The 22,523-nt window shown below is 35.5% G+C and overlaps 2 protein-coding genes across 3 annotated transcripts in view; both read right to left on the bottom strand.

The window, feature by feature from the left end:
- Positions 1-378: 378 nt before the first annotated feature.
- LOC115924722 (pre-mRNA-splicing factor CWC25-like) lies at positions 379-3,589 on the bottom strand. The gene is made up of 3 exons (XM_030987493.1): positions 3,586-3,589; positions 2,233-2,818; positions 379-1,539 (listed from the first exon to the last, which is right to left on the bottom strand). The coding sequence occupies exons 1-3, from the start codon at positions 3,587-3,589 to the stop codon at positions 453-455; spliced, it is 1,677 nt and encodes a 558-aa protein (XP_030843353.1). The 3' UTR covers positions 379-452.
- Positions 3,590-10,575: 6,986 nt separating this feature from the next.
- Positions 10,576-22,523, bottom strand: part of LOC762614 (lisH domain-containing protein ARMC9) — a 36,177-nt gene continuing 24,229 nt past the window's right edge. Inside the window, exons 19-26 of one of the 2 annotated variants that reach the window (XM_030987119.1) lie at positions 21,144-21,254; positions 20,045-20,106; positions 18,856-18,895; positions 17,622-17,709; positions 16,920-17,007; positions 16,103-16,263; positions 15,483-15,575; positions 10,576-10,851 (exon numbers count right to left, since the gene is read on the bottom strand). In XM_030987119.1, the coding sequence (XP_030842979.1) occupies positions 10,799-10,851; positions 15,483-15,575; positions 16,103-16,263; positions 16,920-17,007; positions 17,622-17,709; positions 18,856-18,895; positions 20,045-20,106; positions 21,144-21,254 (696 nt within the window). In that variant the 3' untranslated portion in view covers positions 10,576-10,798. The remainder of the gene's footprint in view (positions 10,852-15,482; positions 15,576-16,102; positions 16,264-16,919; positions 17,008-17,621; positions 17,710-18,855; positions 18,896-20,044; positions 20,107-21,143; positions 21,255-22,523) is intronic. The other variant, XM_030987120.1, reaches the window with a different exon arrangement.

The raw sequence follows: 22,523 nt of genomic DNA, 5'->3' as shown, positions 1-22,523 counted from the left end.
TCTCCCTCTCTCTCTCTTTCTCTTTCTCTCTCTCTCTCTTTCTCTTTCTCTCTCTCTTTCTCTCTCTGTCTCTTGGCACGTGGGCGTTGAAGAACACCTCTTTTGATAAATTCTGTATTAGTCTGTGGGGATGTCAATATAGGGCTCCTTATAATCATTCAAGAAGGGAATACAGAATAGCAATAATTGTCCTAAGAGGCTTTCAAGCCCGTCTGCACTAGTTTTGCCAGGGGGTTACACCTCCCTGGAAGGTCACTGACAGGTGGTTATCTCATCAAATTAGCTATCAATTAACATTTTAAAAGAGGATCATGGGGGACCAAAAGGCACCGATTAGGCATTGTTTGGTATATAGAGGGCGCAATTACATATAAGTAGTGTAAGGGGGCTTTGAAAGAATTTCCCTGAGCGTCTAAAGTAAACTGTGTCCTTCTTATAGTTGTCTGCGAAAGTTAGGTTAAGAACACACCGACGTCTTCCTCCTTGTCATCTGCCTCTTGGTCTTCCTGACCTTTGACCTCACTTTTCGACTTTTGTTTAGCATCATCGGGTGTGACACTTTCAGGTTTTTCATTTTTGTCATCACTGTTCGCTGACCGGACACTTCCTTGGTTCGCTGTTGATTGATGCGACAACGCGGAGCGTGCCTTGGTGCTACCAGAATCCGACGTCGATCCTCTAGTCGATGGAGAAGATTCCCTGCTATCAGTTGGACTCGTGTCTGGCATTGGTAAAGCCAACATTTCACTTTGATTTCTTGAATTTTGTGTTTCCCTGGTAGACGAATCGGATGAGTTTTCGGATGAGAAGTCGGATGCATAATCATCAGACTTCTCTCTTTCATTATTTTGCCGTGACTGCCGCGACTTTCCGGTGCTTGTTGAATCCGACGTCGACGAACTATCGCGTTTGTCATTTGGCTTCTTCTCTGGCATCGTTAGAGCCAACATTTGTACCTTGTTGGACTTAACCTTAGTTTCATTCTGGTCATTTCTTCTTGGTATTTGATGGACTACTTTCTTTTGTGGGTAGACTATCTGCCTATTTTGGCCTCGTCCTTTAAATGCGCGTTGTTCTCCTTTGATAGCCAGACGACGCGGATAGCCGATAGCTGGTAGTCGAACTCTCGATCCCCGTGAATTTGTCGCTTCCATGATAGTCTGCAAAGAAGGCGTCTTTCCCAGATCTGGCGGAGTAGCGATAGACTCGACTTCCCTGACGAGTTTCACTATGGAACGGAATTTCCAGTTGATTACATCGTAGTCATGCTGTGTTACATTTTCGTTTTGCATGTTTAGAAGTCTAACCGTTTCGATACCTGATTCGAGCGATTTGATATCTCGCTGGAGTTCGTCCGCGCGTTTCTTCTGTTTAATGGCCTTTGATCGCTGTTCGACTCTGTCCTGGTCACTCATGGCCTTTTCTCGTTGACTCTTTGCCAGCTGTTTCTTGATAGTAAACAACCCTTTCTGGATGTCAGCAAATTTATTTTCCGTCTGTCGCAATGCCCTGTTGCTTTTGGCTTGGCTGTTGACCAGTCTAATATGCAGATAAACCAAATGGAAGAGGAGAAAAACAGAGAAAGGGGACTGTTTAGAAATCGTAATGTTGATTAAATGTATGTGAAACAGTCTTGATAAATTTTGGAAAGATGTATCGTCTTGTAAATACAAATAGATTGCTTTCTATAAATTCTCTATAACATCTTTGGAAGGTTTTGAATGAATAATTAAGTATAAGATGACGTTGATACATTACACGCAATGAGAGAAGTTCGTGAAAAAGGAGGGGGCTGCTGCTTTATCATTATGCTCAGCCTCGTACGCCCCGTACGCTGGAGTGGAGAATTGTTTTTGGTAGGTAGGCCTAATTGTGAATGTTGACGAAATTTGTTTCATGGTTTAGGTCTGCAGTATACATAACTATTTAATTAATATCTTAATCCTTGTTTCCCTGCAGAATTCCTGCATGAAAGTCTATCATTTGATTGATTAATATCATATCTTAGGTAGGCCTTCAATATATCATAACATACATCACAAAGACCGTGTGTTAATAAAAGACGTTAAGTGGGGTGTCGATATTGCTCTAATTGGGGGTACCTGCTCCCACCTGATATGCTTGTGGTGTAGGCATGTGTTGTCGATTATTACCCCCCCCCCCCCCTCCCCTCAAAAGGCTCCTCCCCAGGAAAAATGAATCACTGCATAAAATATGATCCGAACAACTTACTTTTGTTTTTCAATCTTCATATTTTCCATGACCCGTTGTGACTTGGTGCGTTGTACTTTCAACAGATGTCTCAGTTTATCTGCTTCAGCCTGTGCGTCTCGTTTGGCAGCTTCCCTTGCTTCTTCTTCTTGCCTGAGGGCGTCCTTCTTTAACTTCTGTCTCAATCGATTGATTGATTTCGCATGTCTCTCCTTCGTTTCTTCCATGATTTGTCGAAGTTCCTGAAATTTCTTCGGGTAAGCATCCAAGAGACTGTGAACATCTTCAGGAATCGATGACTTATCGGTTCTTCTTTCCGTCGTGTCTTCTGCGTAAATATTTTTGACTTTACGCGGGCTAATTGTGGCAGTCGAGCTGTCCACATCTTTTGACGTAAAACTGGAGGTAGCAGAAATCTTTTGATTTGTTTGTTTTCCATTTGTATCATTAGTCGGTTCGCCTCTAGTCTTGGATGTGATTTTATCCGGAGAGTGCTGATTCCATTGTCTTTTATCTTCATTTTCCTTTGCTACGTAATCATCGAGCTGCCGATATGAATCACTAAGATCCTTGACTAGGGCCTTTACGTCTACTTTCCTCTCCGTACCTAGTACATTTCAAAATCGAAAAAAAGAAAGAAAAATAGTTAAGGATTGTGAATATCTTAGTTTATCAACTAACATAAGGGAACTTCCACAAGAGAAACACAATTTGAAATCTTTCTAATTAAATCAAGTTGTTACCATCAAGATAATACAATCTGATTATCTTGGATGTGAAGTATAATTTGAATTTGGTAACTTCACTAGTTTTCATGGCGAAACATGAGACGTACTATCTTTGTGCTTTGTCAATATTTGTCTATTATTTGACGTTGCTGTCACATTGTTGACCATTGTTCCATTTGCAATATTGATGAAAAATAATACACCACGATAGAAACCACATTCTTGCCTTCTGGGACACGTCTCCTAGACAACCAAACTATACGCTCTTCTCACTGTTGGATCTACTAAGTTTACTCGGTATGAATGTGGGTAGTTATGCGTCTACGACGAATTTTGAATCCCTCTTTATCTCATTAGATATCTCTTAGACCTGTGCCTACTCCCCATCTTCACAATGTAATGATTTCCCCCACTTCTTCTCCTTCTTCTTCCTCCTCTTCCTCTTCTTCCTCCTCTTCCTCCTTCTCCTTCTTTCTTCTAATTCTCCTTTTCTCCTTCTCATTCTTCTTCTTCTTCTTCTTCTCCTTCTTCTTCTTCTTCTCCTACTTCTTCTTTCTTTTCTTCACTTGTATGGTTATTTAAGACGAATGCAATTTTGAATCCCCCTTTTTTTCTCATTAGTATCTCTAACTCCTGTCCATCCTACCCATCTTCGAAATGTAATGATTTCATGATTTCATCCACACTTCTTTTCCTCCTCCTCATTCTTCTTCTTCTTCTTTTTCACTTGTATGGTTATGAAAGATTCATGATCCTCTCCCCTTCTCGTTATGTCCGAAAAGGATAGCTATTCACAATAAAATTCGAATGTTGTCCATAATCAGCGGCGGATCTAGAATTTTCCAAGGGGGAGGGGGCGAGGTCAACGATACAAATGTTAACATTATCTTGAAATGTACATAGTCTCTATATATATCATGATAGCGATTTTTTTTTCTTCATTTTTTTTATATATATATATTTTTATATATATATCTCTCTCTTTTTCTTCTCTTCTTCTCTTTTATCTTCTTTTTCTTTCTTACGTCGCTCTCTCATTTCCCTTTTTTTAAGCCGCCCAAAAGGGGGGCACGGCCGATTTAGCCCCGACCTGGATCTGCCATTGGTATTGGTAAAATTTCCAGACACAAACAAGAACAAAAAGAAACATTCTTACCTTGAATACTTTGTCTCTTTTTAGAGAGCTGCTTTCCCGTCCCTTTCTTCGGCGGTGCAAACATTATTCCTCCTAATAAAGATGACAGTCAATGACATGAACCAAAGCTTGGATAGAACGTGAAGCCACGGGATTCCTAATTGCTAATTAAAGCATTTTGCGTTGGTTTTCCTTGATGTCTTATATTCCAATTAAACACAAATCATCGACTATTCATGCTAAATGTGAATATTCCTTCTTCTTGTCTAAAGTTCGAATACCAATCTCTTGTTTGGGCACCGTCCCTCTGCTCTGGAAAGTTTTAAGATTAAGACGCTTTGGAATATTGTTCGGACTTAACCCTAGCTTTTCTTTCAGAAAGATTGCAGTATAAACAGAATGGGAGTATCATAGCAACCTGGTCATATTTATTTGCATTCAACTCACGACTACGCAAACAGAATGAACTTGAAATAAGAAGGTTGTTGCTCTTGAGGATGGCAATTGAAGGGATCTTCTTTTTTAAAGTTACCTGTACAGATATTGAATAAGAGTGAGGATAATATTGTAGATAAGTGAAGAGAGTGATACGGAGGACAAAAAAGAGAAGAAGAAAGGGAACGGACAGGAAGATAGCAAGAGGAAGGCGAGAGAAAGTTAGAGATAGCGATGGAGATAATTTGGCAAAGTATTTTAATAATGTATAAACATCTTTTAGATTCGAATGAGGAATAGTTACCTCCTTTGTTCCCTACAATTATTCGTCTATCATTATCATATCATTTGATATTGATATTAGCTACAAATTGTAACGGTTGTTAAATTAATTATATTTTACATATAATTGTTATTTGTTTTACTTGTTATTATAGCTTAATTTTTTATATTTGATTAATTGGTCAGCCGCATATAAGGACCACCTCCTTTCTGGCTGCTACCAGCATTAGCAATTTCCTTTGTATTATTCATGTTTGTAAATTGATTTGGTGTATTTCTGTGTTTATCTACGTTAGTAATTGTAATTGTGTGAAACTTTGTATACTGCTTTTGTTTTACCCTGTATGTTTTTTATTGCTTGGCAAAATAAATTGCAAAGTTTCCCCCCTCTCCTTCTTTATATCTCGAAGTCTATTATTTCTTTAATTTGCTTCTCCTTCTTTTAATTTTTCTCCTTCTCTCCCCTCTTTTTCTTCTTACGTCGCTCTTTAATTTTTTTAAAGGCCGCCAATTTCCCCCTCTCTCCAAGTCTCTGATCACATTGATTTTTTGTCTCTCTCTCTCTCTCTCTTTTTTTTCTCCTTTTATTTTGTGTTGTTCTTCTTCCCCATCTCCCTCTCCCTCTCTCTCTTCTTCCCCTCTCTTCCAATCATGATCCATCGAAATAGTGTCTCTATCAACTCTTTACATAAACATTTAGAAAACTCATCATACAATCGTGTCATGACACTAAGTAAGGTATGAACAATTCTTTTATTTGTCACAAATCATCATTACTCAACGCTCAATACATTATTAACATTGCCTTCCACTCATCTCCCCAACATCAACTATGTACTGCCTGAGAATACTAAACAAACATTAAACACGTCACGATTAAACCGTCTGCTGAAAAACAGAAGGAAGTATTACTCAATTTAGAGCACATGGAGATAAAGATGTAACATATCAACTTGTTGATATTGTTCTGCTCTTCTGCATATTCACAATTATATATTTGAAACATTGAATGAAATGTGTAAGAAAGGAGTCATTGGTTTTGTTTTAAGTTATTTTGATACAGGATGTTTTATGGGGTTTTGATTTTATTTATTTACTAACAGAAATACATCTCATACAATGTGTGAAAATAAACAAGAAGATAAACTATTGGTTTGTAAAAGGGGCCAGATAATAGCACATGTGCTAGTCCAGCCTAACCCCTTTAAAATGTAAACAAAGTATATTGGTACAAATCAGTTTAGAAAATGTTACAAAACAAAAGTAATGAATTTACAATTCTTTAAACAACATTCTTGTTCCATGTGCTCTACAGATCCTCCAAATGAGTTTAAAGTCCTTCTACTTCTCAGCAGATGATACATAAACTGAATACTAAACATAATGTTACAATAGAAGCAAGAAGGTGGCTATAGTAATACTCTATAGTGAAAAAAAGGACGGGAGAAAATTCAGATGTGCACACTAACTTGACAATGAGGTACACATACAAGCTATAAATCTGAATACTACACGAGATACAAATACAAGCTATACATCTGAAATAATACTACATGAGAGTTCCCAAAGCACACAAATCAAACTATTGAAAGCTGACAAATAAATTAAACTGCAAATTTAAGAATTTAAATGAAGATAAATACATCTGTACAGTGTTCAAGTCTGTTCACATCACACGTTTTCTTATACATGTGTATGCCGTAACATATGTCCTGTCCAGTTTCTGACAATCAGAAAATGTTGTCATAAGTCAAATTCGAAATATATTGCATTGCTCTTTCACAAAGTTTGTACGATTGACACCGTTTAGCTCACTCACCTTAATACCTCAAAAGAGATACCGGTATTGCCTTTTTGGAGCTAGGAGGGAACTAACTCTATGTACAACTTTATGAGTTAACACCCTTCTGTCTCCAAATACTAGTAGATGATATTTTCTACTGTTCCATTGTTCCAATTAACCGGGCATGGTGGCTCAGTCGTTAGAGCGCCCGCCTCATGAACGGGAGGTCGTGGGTTCGAACCCCGGCCGAGTCATACCAAAGACTTATAACAATGGGACCTTCTGCCTTCTAGCTAGGCGCTCAGCATATTAGATTGGAGAAGGGTAGTAATAACATATTATGTTATGCAGGGCCCGCTGGAAGAACAGTTTCATAACTGAAGTGGCTACCCTGGGTAAATAAAAGTTATTATTATTATTATTATATTATGTGTAAATTCATCAAACACATTTACAAGTGATCATTAATTGCTGAATCAGTGAGTTTGTAGATGTCTTTGAAAGAAAGCAATGCATCAAGTCTGCATTAAACAATAAGTATATAATTATGTAACATCTGAATACGATACAAAGCTTTGGAAAGAGAATGACAAGGAATGATTTACACATAGATAATTTTTAAAGATGTATTGGAAACAGGCTGCAAATACAATGTAACATGTAGTACATCAACGCTAGAATGTGTCATGTGAATGAATTTAAATAATTACAACTATTTTTTAAATAGTACTTTGCACATAATGATGCTTAACAAAACAACATCACAGAGCAGCATCTTATAACACTACAATTCATCAATCACTTCAACTTCAATATCCAAACTTAGATCTAAAAAAATAAGCATAAACTATGTGCAAGGAATACTAGATTGTCACTTTCTACATTAAATAATTATTGTCTAAATCTTACTAAAAATGTAAAGAAAATTTGATCTACAGAAGGCTCATTAACGGCATATTCAAGGTATGAATAAAATAGAAAAATCACAAGTTGTGCATGGTGAATATCCATGAAGTAAAGATGAATATGCATGAAGAACAAGATGAATATGCATGAAGTACAAGGTGTCTAGTTATGAAGTACAATGTGAATATTCATTAGTACCCTTTAAAAGTTCATGCTAAACATGATAAACTTTCATTACTACATCACTTTATATGTCCAACACACAAACACATGTACATGTCTATTGAATGAAATCCATGTGATGTATCATTCTGCATATAATTCCATAAAGCTGATTGAATTACATGGGAGAGCAGATAATAGACCATTTTCGTAAAGTTATCAAATTTAATGCATAAATCTTTGTTAAGTGTCATGTCAAATCATTTCATCCGGCTGATATGAATAATTGTTCATGTATTTTAATAGTCAAAATGCAAAATCCATACATGAAATGTTGCTAGGTGGGACAACATTATGGCCTGTCCTACCTAACGACATGTAATGTATGCAATTTGCATTCTGTCTATTGAAAATCATTATTTGCAACAGGTGACTGAACTAATTTTTAATGAGGCACTTAACATAGAGTCGTGCCTTCAATTTCATTACATTACTAGAATAATCTTTTGAGCATTGAGTCTAATATAAACCTGACTCGTTTTACCACAGTTCTTTCTCTAATTATACAGACTATGCTTATGATTTATGAAGAGATTAATTCATGTGATTGATATGACAATGAACAAACATTAAACATGGGAGCAGGTATGAGGGAGAGTGGAACTTTGTGACATTTCATTAATCAAACATTGAGAGAAATACATACATGACAGTTTATGACACATGACACAGTTGCCAATTTAAAATTTCCATGATTGATGATTCTTTTCAATTTCAGAGATGGAGACCATTTGGAGCTCCCAAATAATGTCACCCATTTCACATTCAACCCAGTTCAGGCCAGTACTAGTAGCACAAAGGTTCAGGGGACCGAAGTCTTGGGAACCTTCGGTCTTGAAAACACTTGGTATCAAGTGAGCATTAGACCAATTACATGAAGCAAGTCCCTGGCCCATCATCACTTTGTGGTTATCTTTCAAGTGGGACTAGAAGTACATCCACAATAGTGACAATATCATACAAATATTTACCTTATTTGTATTTCATGCCCCCTCCCTCCCCCTGCCATGTAGTATTTGTGACAAAGTCATACTCAATTTCATTCTGCATTAATGTATAATTCTTTGATCTTAGCACCTATAAACAAAAATTCAACTCCATTTTGCATCAGAATTAATACAACCAATCATGGATTCAAGTACTGATAATCATTATCATCATCATCATAATAATATCTACTTGTATGATACTTCTATCTGCCATTTATACATGTATTAATATCTACACATCATGGGCCATAACAACCACTTGCAACGGCCAGCAATTTCAAAATTAATATCATACAAATCTCCTGGAATTTCAGATGACAGAACTGAATTTTACACAGTTATGAGTCAGCAAAATTATTTGAAAAATCCTTTAATTTTTACTATTTTGGGGGGTAAAAACTGCAGATCTTATTACTGATACTAAATATAAATCGGTGGCTGATAGCAGTCTGAAAATGATTTCCATCATTTAACATTACCGTAAATAAAAACATTGTAGAAGTTTTATTATCAAATGTGAAAATTTCATCAAAATTATAGATAGTTGTAGAGCAATTCATAATTTTCATATCCCCCTTATGATCCAGTTCTTGATCACGGCACACACAGAATCCCTCATTCCGAGTCTTTTAAATATACTGTGTATTTATATGAATACTTTATGGAGTGCGCTGCCAGATTTTTTTCTATAAACTGTTATATCTCAATAGATCTTTATATGGTTGCTACTTTTTTTTGGTAATGAAGCTGTATAAAGCAGAAAATTTTAACAAACATACTGCAAAATAATTTGTTCCAAACTTAATGAATCGTATATTCATGAATTGTATATAAATAATATTATGTATGATATGTTACAACAGAATACATGTAAATTGTAAACATACATGTATGTAAACAATACATTTCTGGTAAAATAAAGTTTTGTGGAACGTCAAATATTTATTGTATGTGAATTTGTTCATGTTTTTCTAGATGCATCTATATGATATGAAACAAAAACCCTTATTTTAAGACAAAGATGTTCCAGTGTACAGGACAAAAGGCCTGTGTCCTGTTAAACCTTCTCTTAATCTAAATAAACTACATGTATAAACTAATATAATTTACATTTAATTTTCCTCTTAATTCACACACATAATATACATGTCCATTCAGGCATTTCATGAAATCTAACTCTTCACAAGCCTCCTTTTGATTGAAGAATAAGAATCAGCTGAACAAATAAGATGAAAAGCAAACTCTACCTTCTGTCTAAAAATACAATATTTTGTATAAATTTTACAGTTTCCCCCTGTGAAATATGCTTAAGCCAACACCAACATATAAATAAAGATCATTTCTTTTTCTTTCTTAGTTACCCTGATTAATCTGTCTCGGTCAAACAAGCCTTTATTGACCACCTGTCAATAAAGACTGCTTCCTCTGTCTTCATCAATCTCACCATGGATCAAACTATGTCTCCATTTGTCCAATAATAACAATAATAATAGTGGGGTTTGTATAGCACTCATACCTGTCATACTTGACATTCCTGGTGCTCTGCAATTATTACTGCGGCTTTAACATGGCTGCCATTATGTCGTTCGAGCATTCAAAGGAATTAATTCCTGCCAGGTACCCATTTACATCGCCTGGGACAAGTGTGACTAATGTAGATTAATGTCTTGAAAGGACATTAGTGCCACGGCAGGACTCGAACCGCAGACCTTGTAATCCACAGTCCATGACGTCTCCACTGGACTACAACACCTCTACATGGCAAATAATCTTTCTCAATTAGAGTGAAACCTGCTGTAGCCACCACCTTTTTATAAAGACCACATTTTTATGTTTCCCTTGAAAATTGTTTCTTTAACAAACCTGAACTAAAGGAACCTGTTCATGAAGACGACCTGCCTATAAAGACCACTTTTCTTGTCACCCTTGAGTGGTCTTTGTATACAGGTTACACTGTACCTTAGCAACAACTAGTATATAACATCTCATTTTCTATCTATATTTGGGTGGTCTTTCTAAACAGGTTGAACTGTAGTGAGGACGCTTCAAGACGTGTCAATCAAGCCTGGTGTACACCGTAGGGCACTCCACATCAAGTCACCTGTCATCATTTATTTCTACCAGACGATCCAGCACTGCCTTGTCTTCTTGAGGCAGCACCTGAAGATTAAAACAAAAAAACATTTTCCAAATAACAAACTTTCGTAGAAACATGATCGCAAATACTAAAATTAAATCCAATGTCAATGTGTAATGCTTCTCTCTACATTAACATTATTCATTGTTATGATCAGCTAAAAAGTGTTGACCTCTGCCCTGTTCGGTGCCACACCTTGTTCTCCATATATGGACAGGTAAGCGGTAACCATAACTATTGTGGTTGGAGCATTAGCTTTACTGTCAGTGGCAGCGGTGGGATTAGAATAATCAAGGACAATACCACTAGACTATTGAGATCTTGGGTGTGTTTCCCAAAGATCCTAAGTCTAAATTAACTCTAAGTTTTTTGGACTCAAACATTATGGAGAGCCATTTTTGTAGCCATAAAATAAAATATATTCAAAAGCAGTATTTTAGACTTCTTACATTCCACATCAAGAACATAAAATCTCCTTGATAATACCAAAAATGAATGATTTGAATCAACATTTTATGCCTTTTAAAATAACTTTTACAAAATATTTTTAAAGATGCTAACAGCTTTCCATAATTGTTAAGTCCAACTTAGGATCTTTGTGAAACACCCCCCTGTGATCCTTCTGATCACCCCTTATACATTGGGCCCCCCTCCCAAAAAAGAACAGAAGAAAAAAACCTAGCATACTTTCAATAATATGGTTTAAAATTGACTGGTACCAGCAGAAGGAGAAATTTTCACATAAAAAAATGATACCAAGATTGACAAATTTTGTTGAGGGAGTTTTGTTTTAGGGAATTTTTTGTGAAGAAAGGTAGGATTTCAAAAGTGTAAAGTATGCTGGAGTTATAGCAGTTATCTTGCACTTCATAATTACACTTGACTACGAATGTCATTACCAGATTCATTCACTCAGGCATAATGCATATGACATACTTTTCACTAGATTGATATGTCTCGAACATCCAACAATTAAACGACTTATAAAGAAAATTTATGAGAGAGAGATGAAGAAAGTTCACACAATCACATAAAAAATATCATCTTTAAAAAAAAGAAATAGCAATTCCATTGTTGTAGGCCTTTTTGATGTTCACCTTCACGAGTTGAATATTCCTGTATGTGATAAAGTTATTATTATTAAATATCAGTTTTCTAAAGCAAAACTGTGCATGTTAATTCACTGCAAATTGGAAGCATTAATATCATGATGACACATGACAGATGACACAGAACAGGAGGAAGGATGATTATATATGTGTGAATTAAAGAAGACAAACTTATAAAAGTAATAATTAGAAGCAGTAACTGAAGTAGCACCAACAGTTGAAATAATTGAGTAATTTCATTTTTATGAGTAGTAAAATATGTCAGCACATACTACATGTAATTTGACCATCAAGGCCAAGGTTAAGGCACACAAGACCAAGACCAAGGCTAAGGCATACAAGACCAAGGCTAAGGCAAACAAGACCAAGACCAAGGCCAAGGCATACAAGACCAAGACCAGGGCTAAGGCAAACAAGATCAAATCCAAGGCTAAGGCATACTAGACCTAGACCAAGGCCAAGCATCAAGGCACTTCAATACCGACTACTGTATCTGCATTGTAGTGGCATGAAATAGCAACATCTGCGTACCTCATGTAATATAGAATACAGTGCAAATTTAAGCAGAAGGTAACAGCAAACCGGTAACAAAAAATGTTATACAGGGTGTAAAAGCTCAACAACAAAAAATTAAAGAAAAAAAAAAGGGGAAAAAAAGTTCAAAAAGGAGTGATGTGAAGTGCATCGGAACTCTGGTAGCAGACTAGTCTTACTCTGAGGCTTCCTATGAATGGGTGATACTTGGTCCCCTCTCACACCTTCAGTTGCATGGTTGGATAAAAGATATCATTTTGAAATCAAAGAGAGAATAAATTTATGCAGGAGAAAATTTACAATAAATACGAAATTCCTATATCAAAGCTGCTAAATAAAAGCTATAATTCAGCACATTATTTCCTATGACTCGTTTTTGTTTCTCAGGAATGTGCGATGTTACTGAAATATAAAAATGCAATTACTTTCATGGATCATATCTCAAACTTTTGCAACCATTCTTTAACTTGTATCATATTGAGTCAATGTTTGTAGTAAAACATGAGCTTAATAGAGCCAGTGTGTACATGAATACCTCTTGTTTAAAACTGCGATGATCTTGAACAAAACGTTGTACATACTTTCGAATAGACCTGTAATAAAGGTACAGCTTACAGTGTACTGTTAATTTTCATAGATCAAAAATTCCTACACAACTCTTCTAGACTCACAGACATCATTAATCAACATCTTGCCAAAGCAGGAATGTAGTATTTTGATAGCAAAGACTTCAAACCCTTCACGAAGTAACTATATAATTACAGTATATATAACATGTACATAACTTATCTCTATTACATGAATGTATTACAATAATGTGCAAGTGTTCCATGTGCAGTAACTACTTCTGTACATCCAAGTTAATGTTAAAGCATTATCATGAATGAATCTCAATAAGTATATATACTTGTTGAAGAAGATATACTCTCAGCTATTCTTTATTTCATATTTATAAATATATACATAAAGATTTGCCTCCCTTTCAGTCAACAGACTTTTAATTTAATAAAAACATGATTATTTTTTTTATTTTTATACCAAATCAGTTTGTTAAATCCTGTGACCTACTAAAGTGTTGTGCAGTGCATGTCAACATATGTTAGCATCATGGTCAATGTTTGTTAGTATGCAGCACTGCAGTCTTAAACCTTACTTGCTGCAGATGCTGGTGGACTCCTATCAAATTCCCCTGGGCTCACAACTGATCTTACACCTACAAAGAATAGAACTCAAGTTTTAATTTTCTCCAGTCCTCAACGCTAACCACTCAGGTTTCATGTTATAAACTGAAATAAAGAAATGCTTTAGATGTTACATTATTCTGATTTTTTTTTCCTTCTTGTTCTTCTTCTCCTACTTCTTCGTCTTCTTGTTCTTCTCCTTCTTGTTCTTCTCCTTCTTGTTCTTCTCCTTCTTGTTCTTCTCCTTCTTGTTCTTCTCTCAATTTTTCTTCTTGTTCTTCTTGTTCTTTTTCTTTCAATTTTTGTTTTTCTTGTTCTTCTTGTTCCCCCTTCTTCTTCTTCCACTACTAACTCTAATTCTTCTAATTCTAGAGCCAAAAGGGCATTAACTAAAAGAATTTTACATACCGGTACAGCTAATGCCCTTATGGCTTTCATATGTAGACTACTAGAAATGGGGTATACGGGGATGAATTATATAGAGCTTTCTCAACTGTTGCACCATGTTTATAAAATCAATTACCAGCTCAAATACAGTCCTTAAAAACTCTTGATTCTTGATTCTAACCTAATGACATTTCTGTTATATAAACACATTTTGTTGTTGGAGTGTTATCTTTACTGTCATGGTGGCAGCGGTGGGATTCTTCTTCCAACTTTCTTAATACACCAGTTTATGGTTTACATCAGTGCGCATGCGCAGACATGGGCGCCATTTTAATTGATGAGTAAACAAATCCAATGACCTCTAGAGGTCAATGGTTTATGCGTAAATTAAGATTGCGCCCATGCAAATTATGATGTGAGCGCACAACGCAGCCCGCAGGCAGTGATGTCATCATAATTTGGATGGGCGCAATCTTAATTTACGCATAAACCACTGACCTCTAGAGGTCATTGGATTTGTTTACTCGTCAATTAAGATGGCGACCACAATCGTAAACTGGTGTATTTCACAATGCACCTCAGAATAGTCTACTAGATAGATGGCGCAACATAAGTGCATTTTATTATTATCATTATTATTATATAGACCTAGACTGGATAGATAGAGAATGATTACTTTTAACGGAGCCTAGTCTGGATCTGGAGTAGTTTGAAGGCGTGCTTCCGTGATCACTGATGTAAATACTGATGGAACTCTCAGGCGTAGCCAACGCATCTAGAAATCAAGTTTATATCATATTAATAACAATGAAATAATGAGAAAGATAGAGATGGAGAGTGAGAGAGACAGAGAGGGAGGGGAGAGAGAGAGAGAGAGAGAGAGAGAGAGGGAGAGAGAGAGAGAGAGAGAGAGAAAGAGAGAAAGAGAGAGAGCAAGCAAAAATGAAAAGAAAGAGCAATAGAAGAGAGAGATGTCTCATCAGAAAAGGTCAAGAAAGTGATTGAAATCAATTAACTCCATCAGTACAAGTTTTCTTTTAGCTATGTAAAGTATGTAAAATATAACAAAAACAAAATTATAGCAGTATAATCATCTTGCAAGCAGAATATAATTTTTGTTAATGTTTGTAAATGCAGACAAAAATGCATGAAATGATCGCTTTAACAACATAGTCAACATATATAACTCACTGCAAGAAAAATGAATATATAAAAATCAAACTTCCCATATCTACAAATATGTTTGTATTTTCAAGCAAGCAGCTGTTGATACATGTATGCATATTTTGAGTACATGCCCTAACACCAATGAAATATTACATTACAGCATAGCATGTTGAAACATTTAGTCATCCAGTAGTTCTTTAGGTCATCCTCCCTGTTAGTAACAACAACATACATGGCAAGATATATGTGGTTAGTGAGTCACTCTCTTACAGCTACCTTCTCTTGAGGGAGGGTGACTCAACGCTGGAATAGCTTGATCTGTCAACTCCACATTTTCCACGGGGGGAAGTGTCTGAGCATTACGTTTCCCTGATTGACCAAGAAGGTGGAAAAATATCATGTATAGACTAGACAATCAAAATAGCTCTAAATTTCAAACATTGGGTTAAAAAAAAGAGTTGGGACAGGAAATGATGTGAATATGACTGTAACAATACTACCTTGACCAGAAAATAAAGGGATGACTAAAAAGGGATGACTAAAAAGGCATGCATAATGTTACTGAGTTAAGGAAACATGCAATATGCAGAAAGACAGAAATAAAAATACATTTTGAATACATGTATAACTTTCATGATAAATCAATATAATAATGGGCAGAACAGTAAACACATTAATCTAAAGTGACAACTTGGCAAAAGAAAGCACAAAGATGAATACATTTTTTACATACATAATGAAGTGACGCGATAAGAAGAAGAGAGTAACTTTCAATAACACAGAGCTGACAGATTGTTATGAATGATTGAGCATCTTGTATTAAATGAAGACAGAGAGAACTTACAATGTCGATCTTTTAACGGATTTCAGGACAATTTTGGAGGTGTTTGACTTACTCTGTCTGCTTGTTCCTGTGCCTGGTCTGCTAAGAGGGGGTGAATCGGATGATTTGATAGGAGGGGGCGGGGTCATCCCCCTGCTAGCTGGTCTGTTTCCTGGCTCCGGAGTTCTTGGGATCTTGGGCTTGCTCCCAAAGGCATTGTCATACTCTCCAACTCTGAGGAGGAGAAATATCATTTACAAAATAGAATTACTTTGGTCAAAATATCTAGAGAGACATTCTGATATAATACTAATACTAGTAAAAAAAAAATATATAATAACTACATGTATGACATTATTATTAATAATGATAATAATAACAATACTAATAATAATAGTAATCAAGTGTTTAACAAATATATATCTTTAAGATAGAATTACTAAGGTCATAATAACAAGTAAGAAGTTCTAAAATTAAGAAAATAGACCAAAGTTTTGTGCTATACCAATATATTTATAGGATAAAATCATTTTGGTAAAAATCACTATGGTTAAGTTCTAAATTCAGAACATGTATCATGTTTGTATTTTACCAATATAGTTACAGCATGGAATTACTTTTTTCAAGATAACTAGTATGACATTAAAAATGAGAAAACATATAAGTTTTGGTGTTAACAATTATAAGAGTGTAGAGATCAGTTCATTGTTAGATGATACGGTAGTAGGTACCTTTAAAATTCATTTGTGAATTGTTAAGCTACAATGGAGATTTGATAAAATTGTCATTTTTGGATGACAATGCTATAACAGCTGACATATTTGTATTTGGATGTTTCATGAGAGGTAAACTCTTGAAATAAATGAATGTTAAAAGAGCTCATGACCCACCTGCCAGTAAATTTATTTTTGACTGGTGTGACTGGTGCGTTTGGGTGAGGCTGAGCTGGTTCAGACTCGTTCTCTTCAGATGGATCTCCTGATAAATCACACAAAAAAAACGATAGATAAGATGGATCATTACATAGAAACATAGAACAGAGAAGTGTATTGATCACTTAAGAAGAAAATTTTTAAGTGTACCAATTATCATTGAAGAGTATATCACCTCATAAGAAAATGTATGTGCACCAAGAATGTATAATATCAACCTTTAAATAATATCTGGCATCCTATAAGCTATGAAAAAAAAGAATATGAAGAATAACATGAAAGCCCACACATAGAGTCAGACTTAGGTTCAGTGCAAGCCTTTTCCTATGTGAAGGGGTATGGATGTATCAAGCAGTCTCTGCACAAGTTGCTATTATTTCAACTGAGAGAGTATTTCAACTTGCAATATCTCTTTATAGAAGTATTATTTTTGGAGCTCATATTCTGAAAATTGGTGATTGGTATACTTTAAAAGGATACAGAAAGAATGGGTTATCTCATTTTCTAATACTTTGATATATCTATGAAGTTATAACAGTTCTTACAACACATTAGGCTACATTAATCTCTGGAAGCTTCCACTATGCTTAACTACCTTATTCACTGTATGTGTGAACACCCCTGTAATAGAGGATATGATAAGGAATGAATGTGATTTACCTGATGCTGCTGGCTCATGTGCTGAAGCGCCTCGTTGAGCTTGGGCGGATCCTGCTCGGCTTCCACTGCTCGTCTGAGGTCTGGAGATCTACAAACATCACAAGACAATACGCCATTTTTGTAATGTAATTAAAATTTAATGAAAAAATCTTTGATAAAGTGACTCAGTAACATTGCCTCAGATTCTGAAACAAAATCTTGGATTTAGCTCATGCTGCAATCATAATTATAAACCTTTAGGTCAGTCAGGAATCCAATGACTTTTACAAGCCGATCGCCTGTCTGATTAATATCATGATTGGAAAATCTAAACTTATTTGTTGTCTTCCTAACAGTTTTTATAACACTACAGTCTATTAGGGAAAATGAGTACCGGTATGGTAAAAACTGGTCACTCAAAGATTTTTACTTTTTTGAGGCACTTTATGATCATTTTGAAGCGCAATTTGTTTATGGCTTCAATATTACACCATATCACAGACACTGGTAACACGTGGGCCATGCATCTCAGATTTAACATTGTTAAACAATGCCTTTAATGGATAAATCTTTGTTAAGTGCTTCATTACAAATTATGTTATTTCAATAGACAGAATGCAAATTGCACACATTATTTGTTGCTACATGTAGGTAGGACAACTATTACGACTTGCCCTGCCAAACAACACGTAATATACCGGTATGCAATTCGCAGTCCGACTATTGAATTGCAATTATTTGTAACAGGTGAATGAAATAATTTGTAACAAAGCACTTAACAAAGATTTATCCATTAAATGTGATTACATTACAAAATTGGCCCTTTCAACTACAACCTTGCAATTAATATCCGACAACTTTTATATGAAAATCAACTGTATATTCCCTAAAATGCCGTATGGTAAAATTAAACATCACCAACAACATGCATGTATACATTACGGGTAAGTAAATTTCATGAAACGATAAAAAAAAAAATAAAAAAAATTGTTGAAAGAATGTAAAAGTAATATCTATAGGCAAATAGAAAGTTTTACTGTTGCCAATTTAAAAATCATAAACTGATTTAATTAGCTGTAAAGAATACCGCTTGCCTCTGACAGTTTAAATGAAATAGGTCGAAACCTTATCTGTACACACTGAAAATAAATGAGCAATGGAAGAGAATGAACAAATAAAGAGGAAGAGAGAGAGAGAGAGAGAAAGAGAGAGGAAGAAAAAAGAAAGAAAATAAGACTAAAGAAATTCCTTTTACCTGACCATTTGTACCACTGGGATGTGAGGGTTCCATAACACTATAAGAAAAGAAATGAATCAAATCAACAGCTCTCCATCGTCAGGCACTAACATTGCAAGGGTAATGAACACACAAAGCCCATCTGTACTACTTATAGCTACTTGCGCCCTCTTAGTCTATATAGCAAACAATCCCTAATCGGTGCCTGTTGGTCCCCCATGATCCCCTTTTTCTTATGTTAATTGAGAGCTCATTTGATGAGATCAACCACCTGTCAGTGACCTTGCAGGGAAGTCTAATCTCCCTGGCCAAACTAGTGCAGACAGGTTTTAAAGTCATTAAAATAATGAAATAGTATTGCTGTGAAAATGCATGTGAGAAAAACTCTCTGGCCCGAATTCACAAAGGAGGTTTGTCGACAAACCTTGGTTTTCGTACGTCATATGACGCGTTTTACAGGTTTTAAAGTCATTAAAATAATGAAATAGTATTGCTGTGAAAATGCATGTGAGAAACTCTCTGGCCCGAATTCACAAAGGAGGTTTGTCGACAAACCTTGGTTTTCGTACGTCATATGACGCGTTTTACGCGTTTTTTACAAACCTGGTTTGTAAAGAACAAAAGGAGGTTTGACGAAACAAAAGGAGGTTTGACCTCAAACCTTGGTCTGAGCTCAAACCTTGCTTTGTGAATTCGGGCCTCTAGGTTTCATTTTGAAATAATGGTCATGAATTGAAATTCTCATAAATTATGCATTTAGCCAAATATGACCCCTGGACATCCCAAACTGCCAATATTTTTTTAAATGTCCTATTGCAGCAAAAATATGAGAATATTGAGGGATTTTACAGGATTTTCAGTTTTATTCTGTATTGAAACAGCAAGTAACTTGTGAAAAGTTCTTGCATTCTTCAAATAAATATAAACCATTTGCTGTTTCTCTCAGTGTGTGAATGATATACCGGTAAGTGCACTTTTGGACATAAACATAAAATATAAACACTAAGCCTTGGCCCTGTTTCATAAAACTTGTTATCAATAATAAATGCTAAAACTTCTATGACAAATTTGCTCTCAGCAAATAAAATGCCACAATTTCAGTAGCTTACAACAGCTATATTGTAACTTGTTATTGATATCCAGTTTTGTGAAACAGGGCCATGTAGGTAAAACGGGTTAAAATAAAAACATTGGATGAAGTTCTTACCTTTGTTTACTGGTAGGCCTTGTGGATTGCGGACTTCCACTTCTTGAAGCTGTTCTTCCATCCTGCATCAGAAGAAATGTACATGTTCATGAAGATACTTCAACCCCTGCACATACCAACTCCTGTCTTATCAATCTGTTTTTCTATCTTCACCTACTGACGAGATTCCTTTTTTATTTGTTGTAAGATCGTAATTCATATAAAGAGTTTTTATATCCATGCATACTCTTAAACATTTAATACTGTGACCTGAAGCTTTTAATAATAATAATAATAGTGTAAACTTATAGAGCGCACACACCGTCCAGGGACGCTCATGGCGCTAGCTCAGCAACAGTTCTCTTTGATACAAGTAAAGTAAATAACTTTGCAATATTTTTTGCGATATTTTATTATAACCCAATTAAAATCTTCAAAGGGATTCACCTTTGATTTGTTGATTGTTCTTTAAAAGTCTCAAATATCTTCAATATTAACTGTTTCTACACCATTGAATGTATATGCTTTTATCTACAATTATCATTTATTTCTTTGTTAAATTATGTTTTACTTTAATTTGAAGAAAGCAAAACTTAATTGGAGATGTTGACCAGAAAGCAGCTATTCCGGACTCACCTAATAGTTATTTTATTCTGGTAGAGCACTTACCACATTCCAATCATTCCGCTTTAGCTCCGACGACTTTTATCTCCTTAACAACAGATAAATCCTACCAGGTACTGAATTACTACACGTGGGTAAAGAGTGGCAAATGCAGATCCACTATCTTGTCAGAGGACCTTGGTACCATACTAGCTCTCATACAAATGACCTTCACATCTCAAGACAAATGTTTGGGCCACTTAAAAATAACAACTCTACTCACCCACATACAGAATACCATTTTTTTCTCCTGCTGTTCTTGATGTGATTTAAAGTTGCTCAAGCGTGGGTATATAGAGGGCAGCACGCAGACGTATGCCAGGAGCGTAATAACCGTTGGCTCAGTGTTATGTAGTGATCGCCAAGTTGCCTACTCCATGAAAGACTATATACCCACGCATGAACATCTTTAACTGCTTCAGCTTTTAATCTAGATCCTATACTCCTGATAACTTACCCACATATAATATGCCATGAGAAGTTTTTCTCCTACTAGTTCTCCGTCCTGTACTGTGATGACCTCAGCCTTATCAAGGTCCGCTTCCATAGCATCTTGGTCTTGGTCCTCCTACAAAAATAGAACAATTCTTATCATTATGGACTCTTCACAACTTGATTTTCTTATACAGTAAGCTTGCAGTTGCTCCATGTGAGAGAGAGGGGGGAGGATTCGGAAGACCAGTGGAAAGGACTCCCGGTAATCTCTATTTCTTGATTGTGTGTAGTTCTGAAAAGTACTGTTGGTAGTCTTGGAAAAGACTGTTGGTTATCTTTCTTAGCTTAAATTGAACTTCTGGTTCTTGTTTACCTACCTACCAACCTTTCCCAGCAGTAATTAGGAATCTCTCATGGAAAAATTAGGAATACCGTCTATTTTTTTAAAATATTTTGCACAGAACTGTTGAGAAAAAGAGAGGAATCTAGGGGTTCAAACTTAAATTTGAAGACCTAAAAGTAGGAATCATTCCTCCAAAATAGAAATAGTTGGCAGCTATGCATTTATGATGCAATACATGAACGATTGCTTTTCCAGACATGCACAAACTTTTGATAGTGCTGGATCAGCAATCTTACATTTAAACATGTTGATCCTCAAGTATCAATATCAATATCTTAATGACACCCTCCAAATATTAACATCCGCTCTTAACCTTTGCTCGTCCACTGACAAATAGAAACCAGTTATTCCCAAATCCAGACTCTCATCCAACAAAAAACTGTTTACAATGGCTGATTTCAAAATTATGGAACAATATCCGACATTCCATCAGAGAATTAACCGGTCTTGCCTCTTTCAACATACTTCTTCCCTCAGTAACTTAATTTGCCTAATTTTATGAGTCTACATATTCCATGTTTCTCTTCACATTCTGTAATTTTATAAGCGCTATCATACTTTTTTTTATTAGTGCTCCTAAATGATAAATAATATCAATATCAATAATCAGTTGATTGAAATATCTCCATAAAAATCTCAATTACATACAGATGGACAATGGAAAAATACCCAATTCAAAAACTGAAGAACATGAATACATTTTTTTTTTTTCATTCTAAGATGTAATGCGGTCTGAAAGCCTGTTACCACATTGCTCTTTATATAAAACACAGCTCTGTCCTTATACAGAAGTCAAAATAAATTGTCTTCAGGTAAAATTATGTAATGGCTCTAAAATATTCCTGTTTACAAGACAATCACTTTAAGATGTTGCCCTTTTAACTAGATGGAACTTCGACTGCGCGCAGTCGAAATGATGCCTCCGTCATAGAGCAATTTTACAAACCAAAACAGAAGAAATTGTTCAAATTCAAGTTCAATTGTAATCCATTAACAGGT

This window comes from Strongylocentrotus purpuratus, unplaced genomic scaffold (genome assembly GCF_000002235.5).
Source record: "Strongylocentrotus purpuratus isolate Spur 01 unplaced genomic scaffold, Spur_5.0 spur5_scaffold_16, whole genome shotgun sequence".
Classification (NCBI taxonomy): domain Eukaryota; kingdom Metazoa; phylum Echinodermata; class Echinoidea; order Camarodonta; family Strongylocentrotidae; genus Strongylocentrotus; species Strongylocentrotus purpuratus.
The sequence above is the reverse complement of the archived record's forward strand: the minus strand, read 5'-3'. Positions and strand labels throughout refer to the sequence as shown.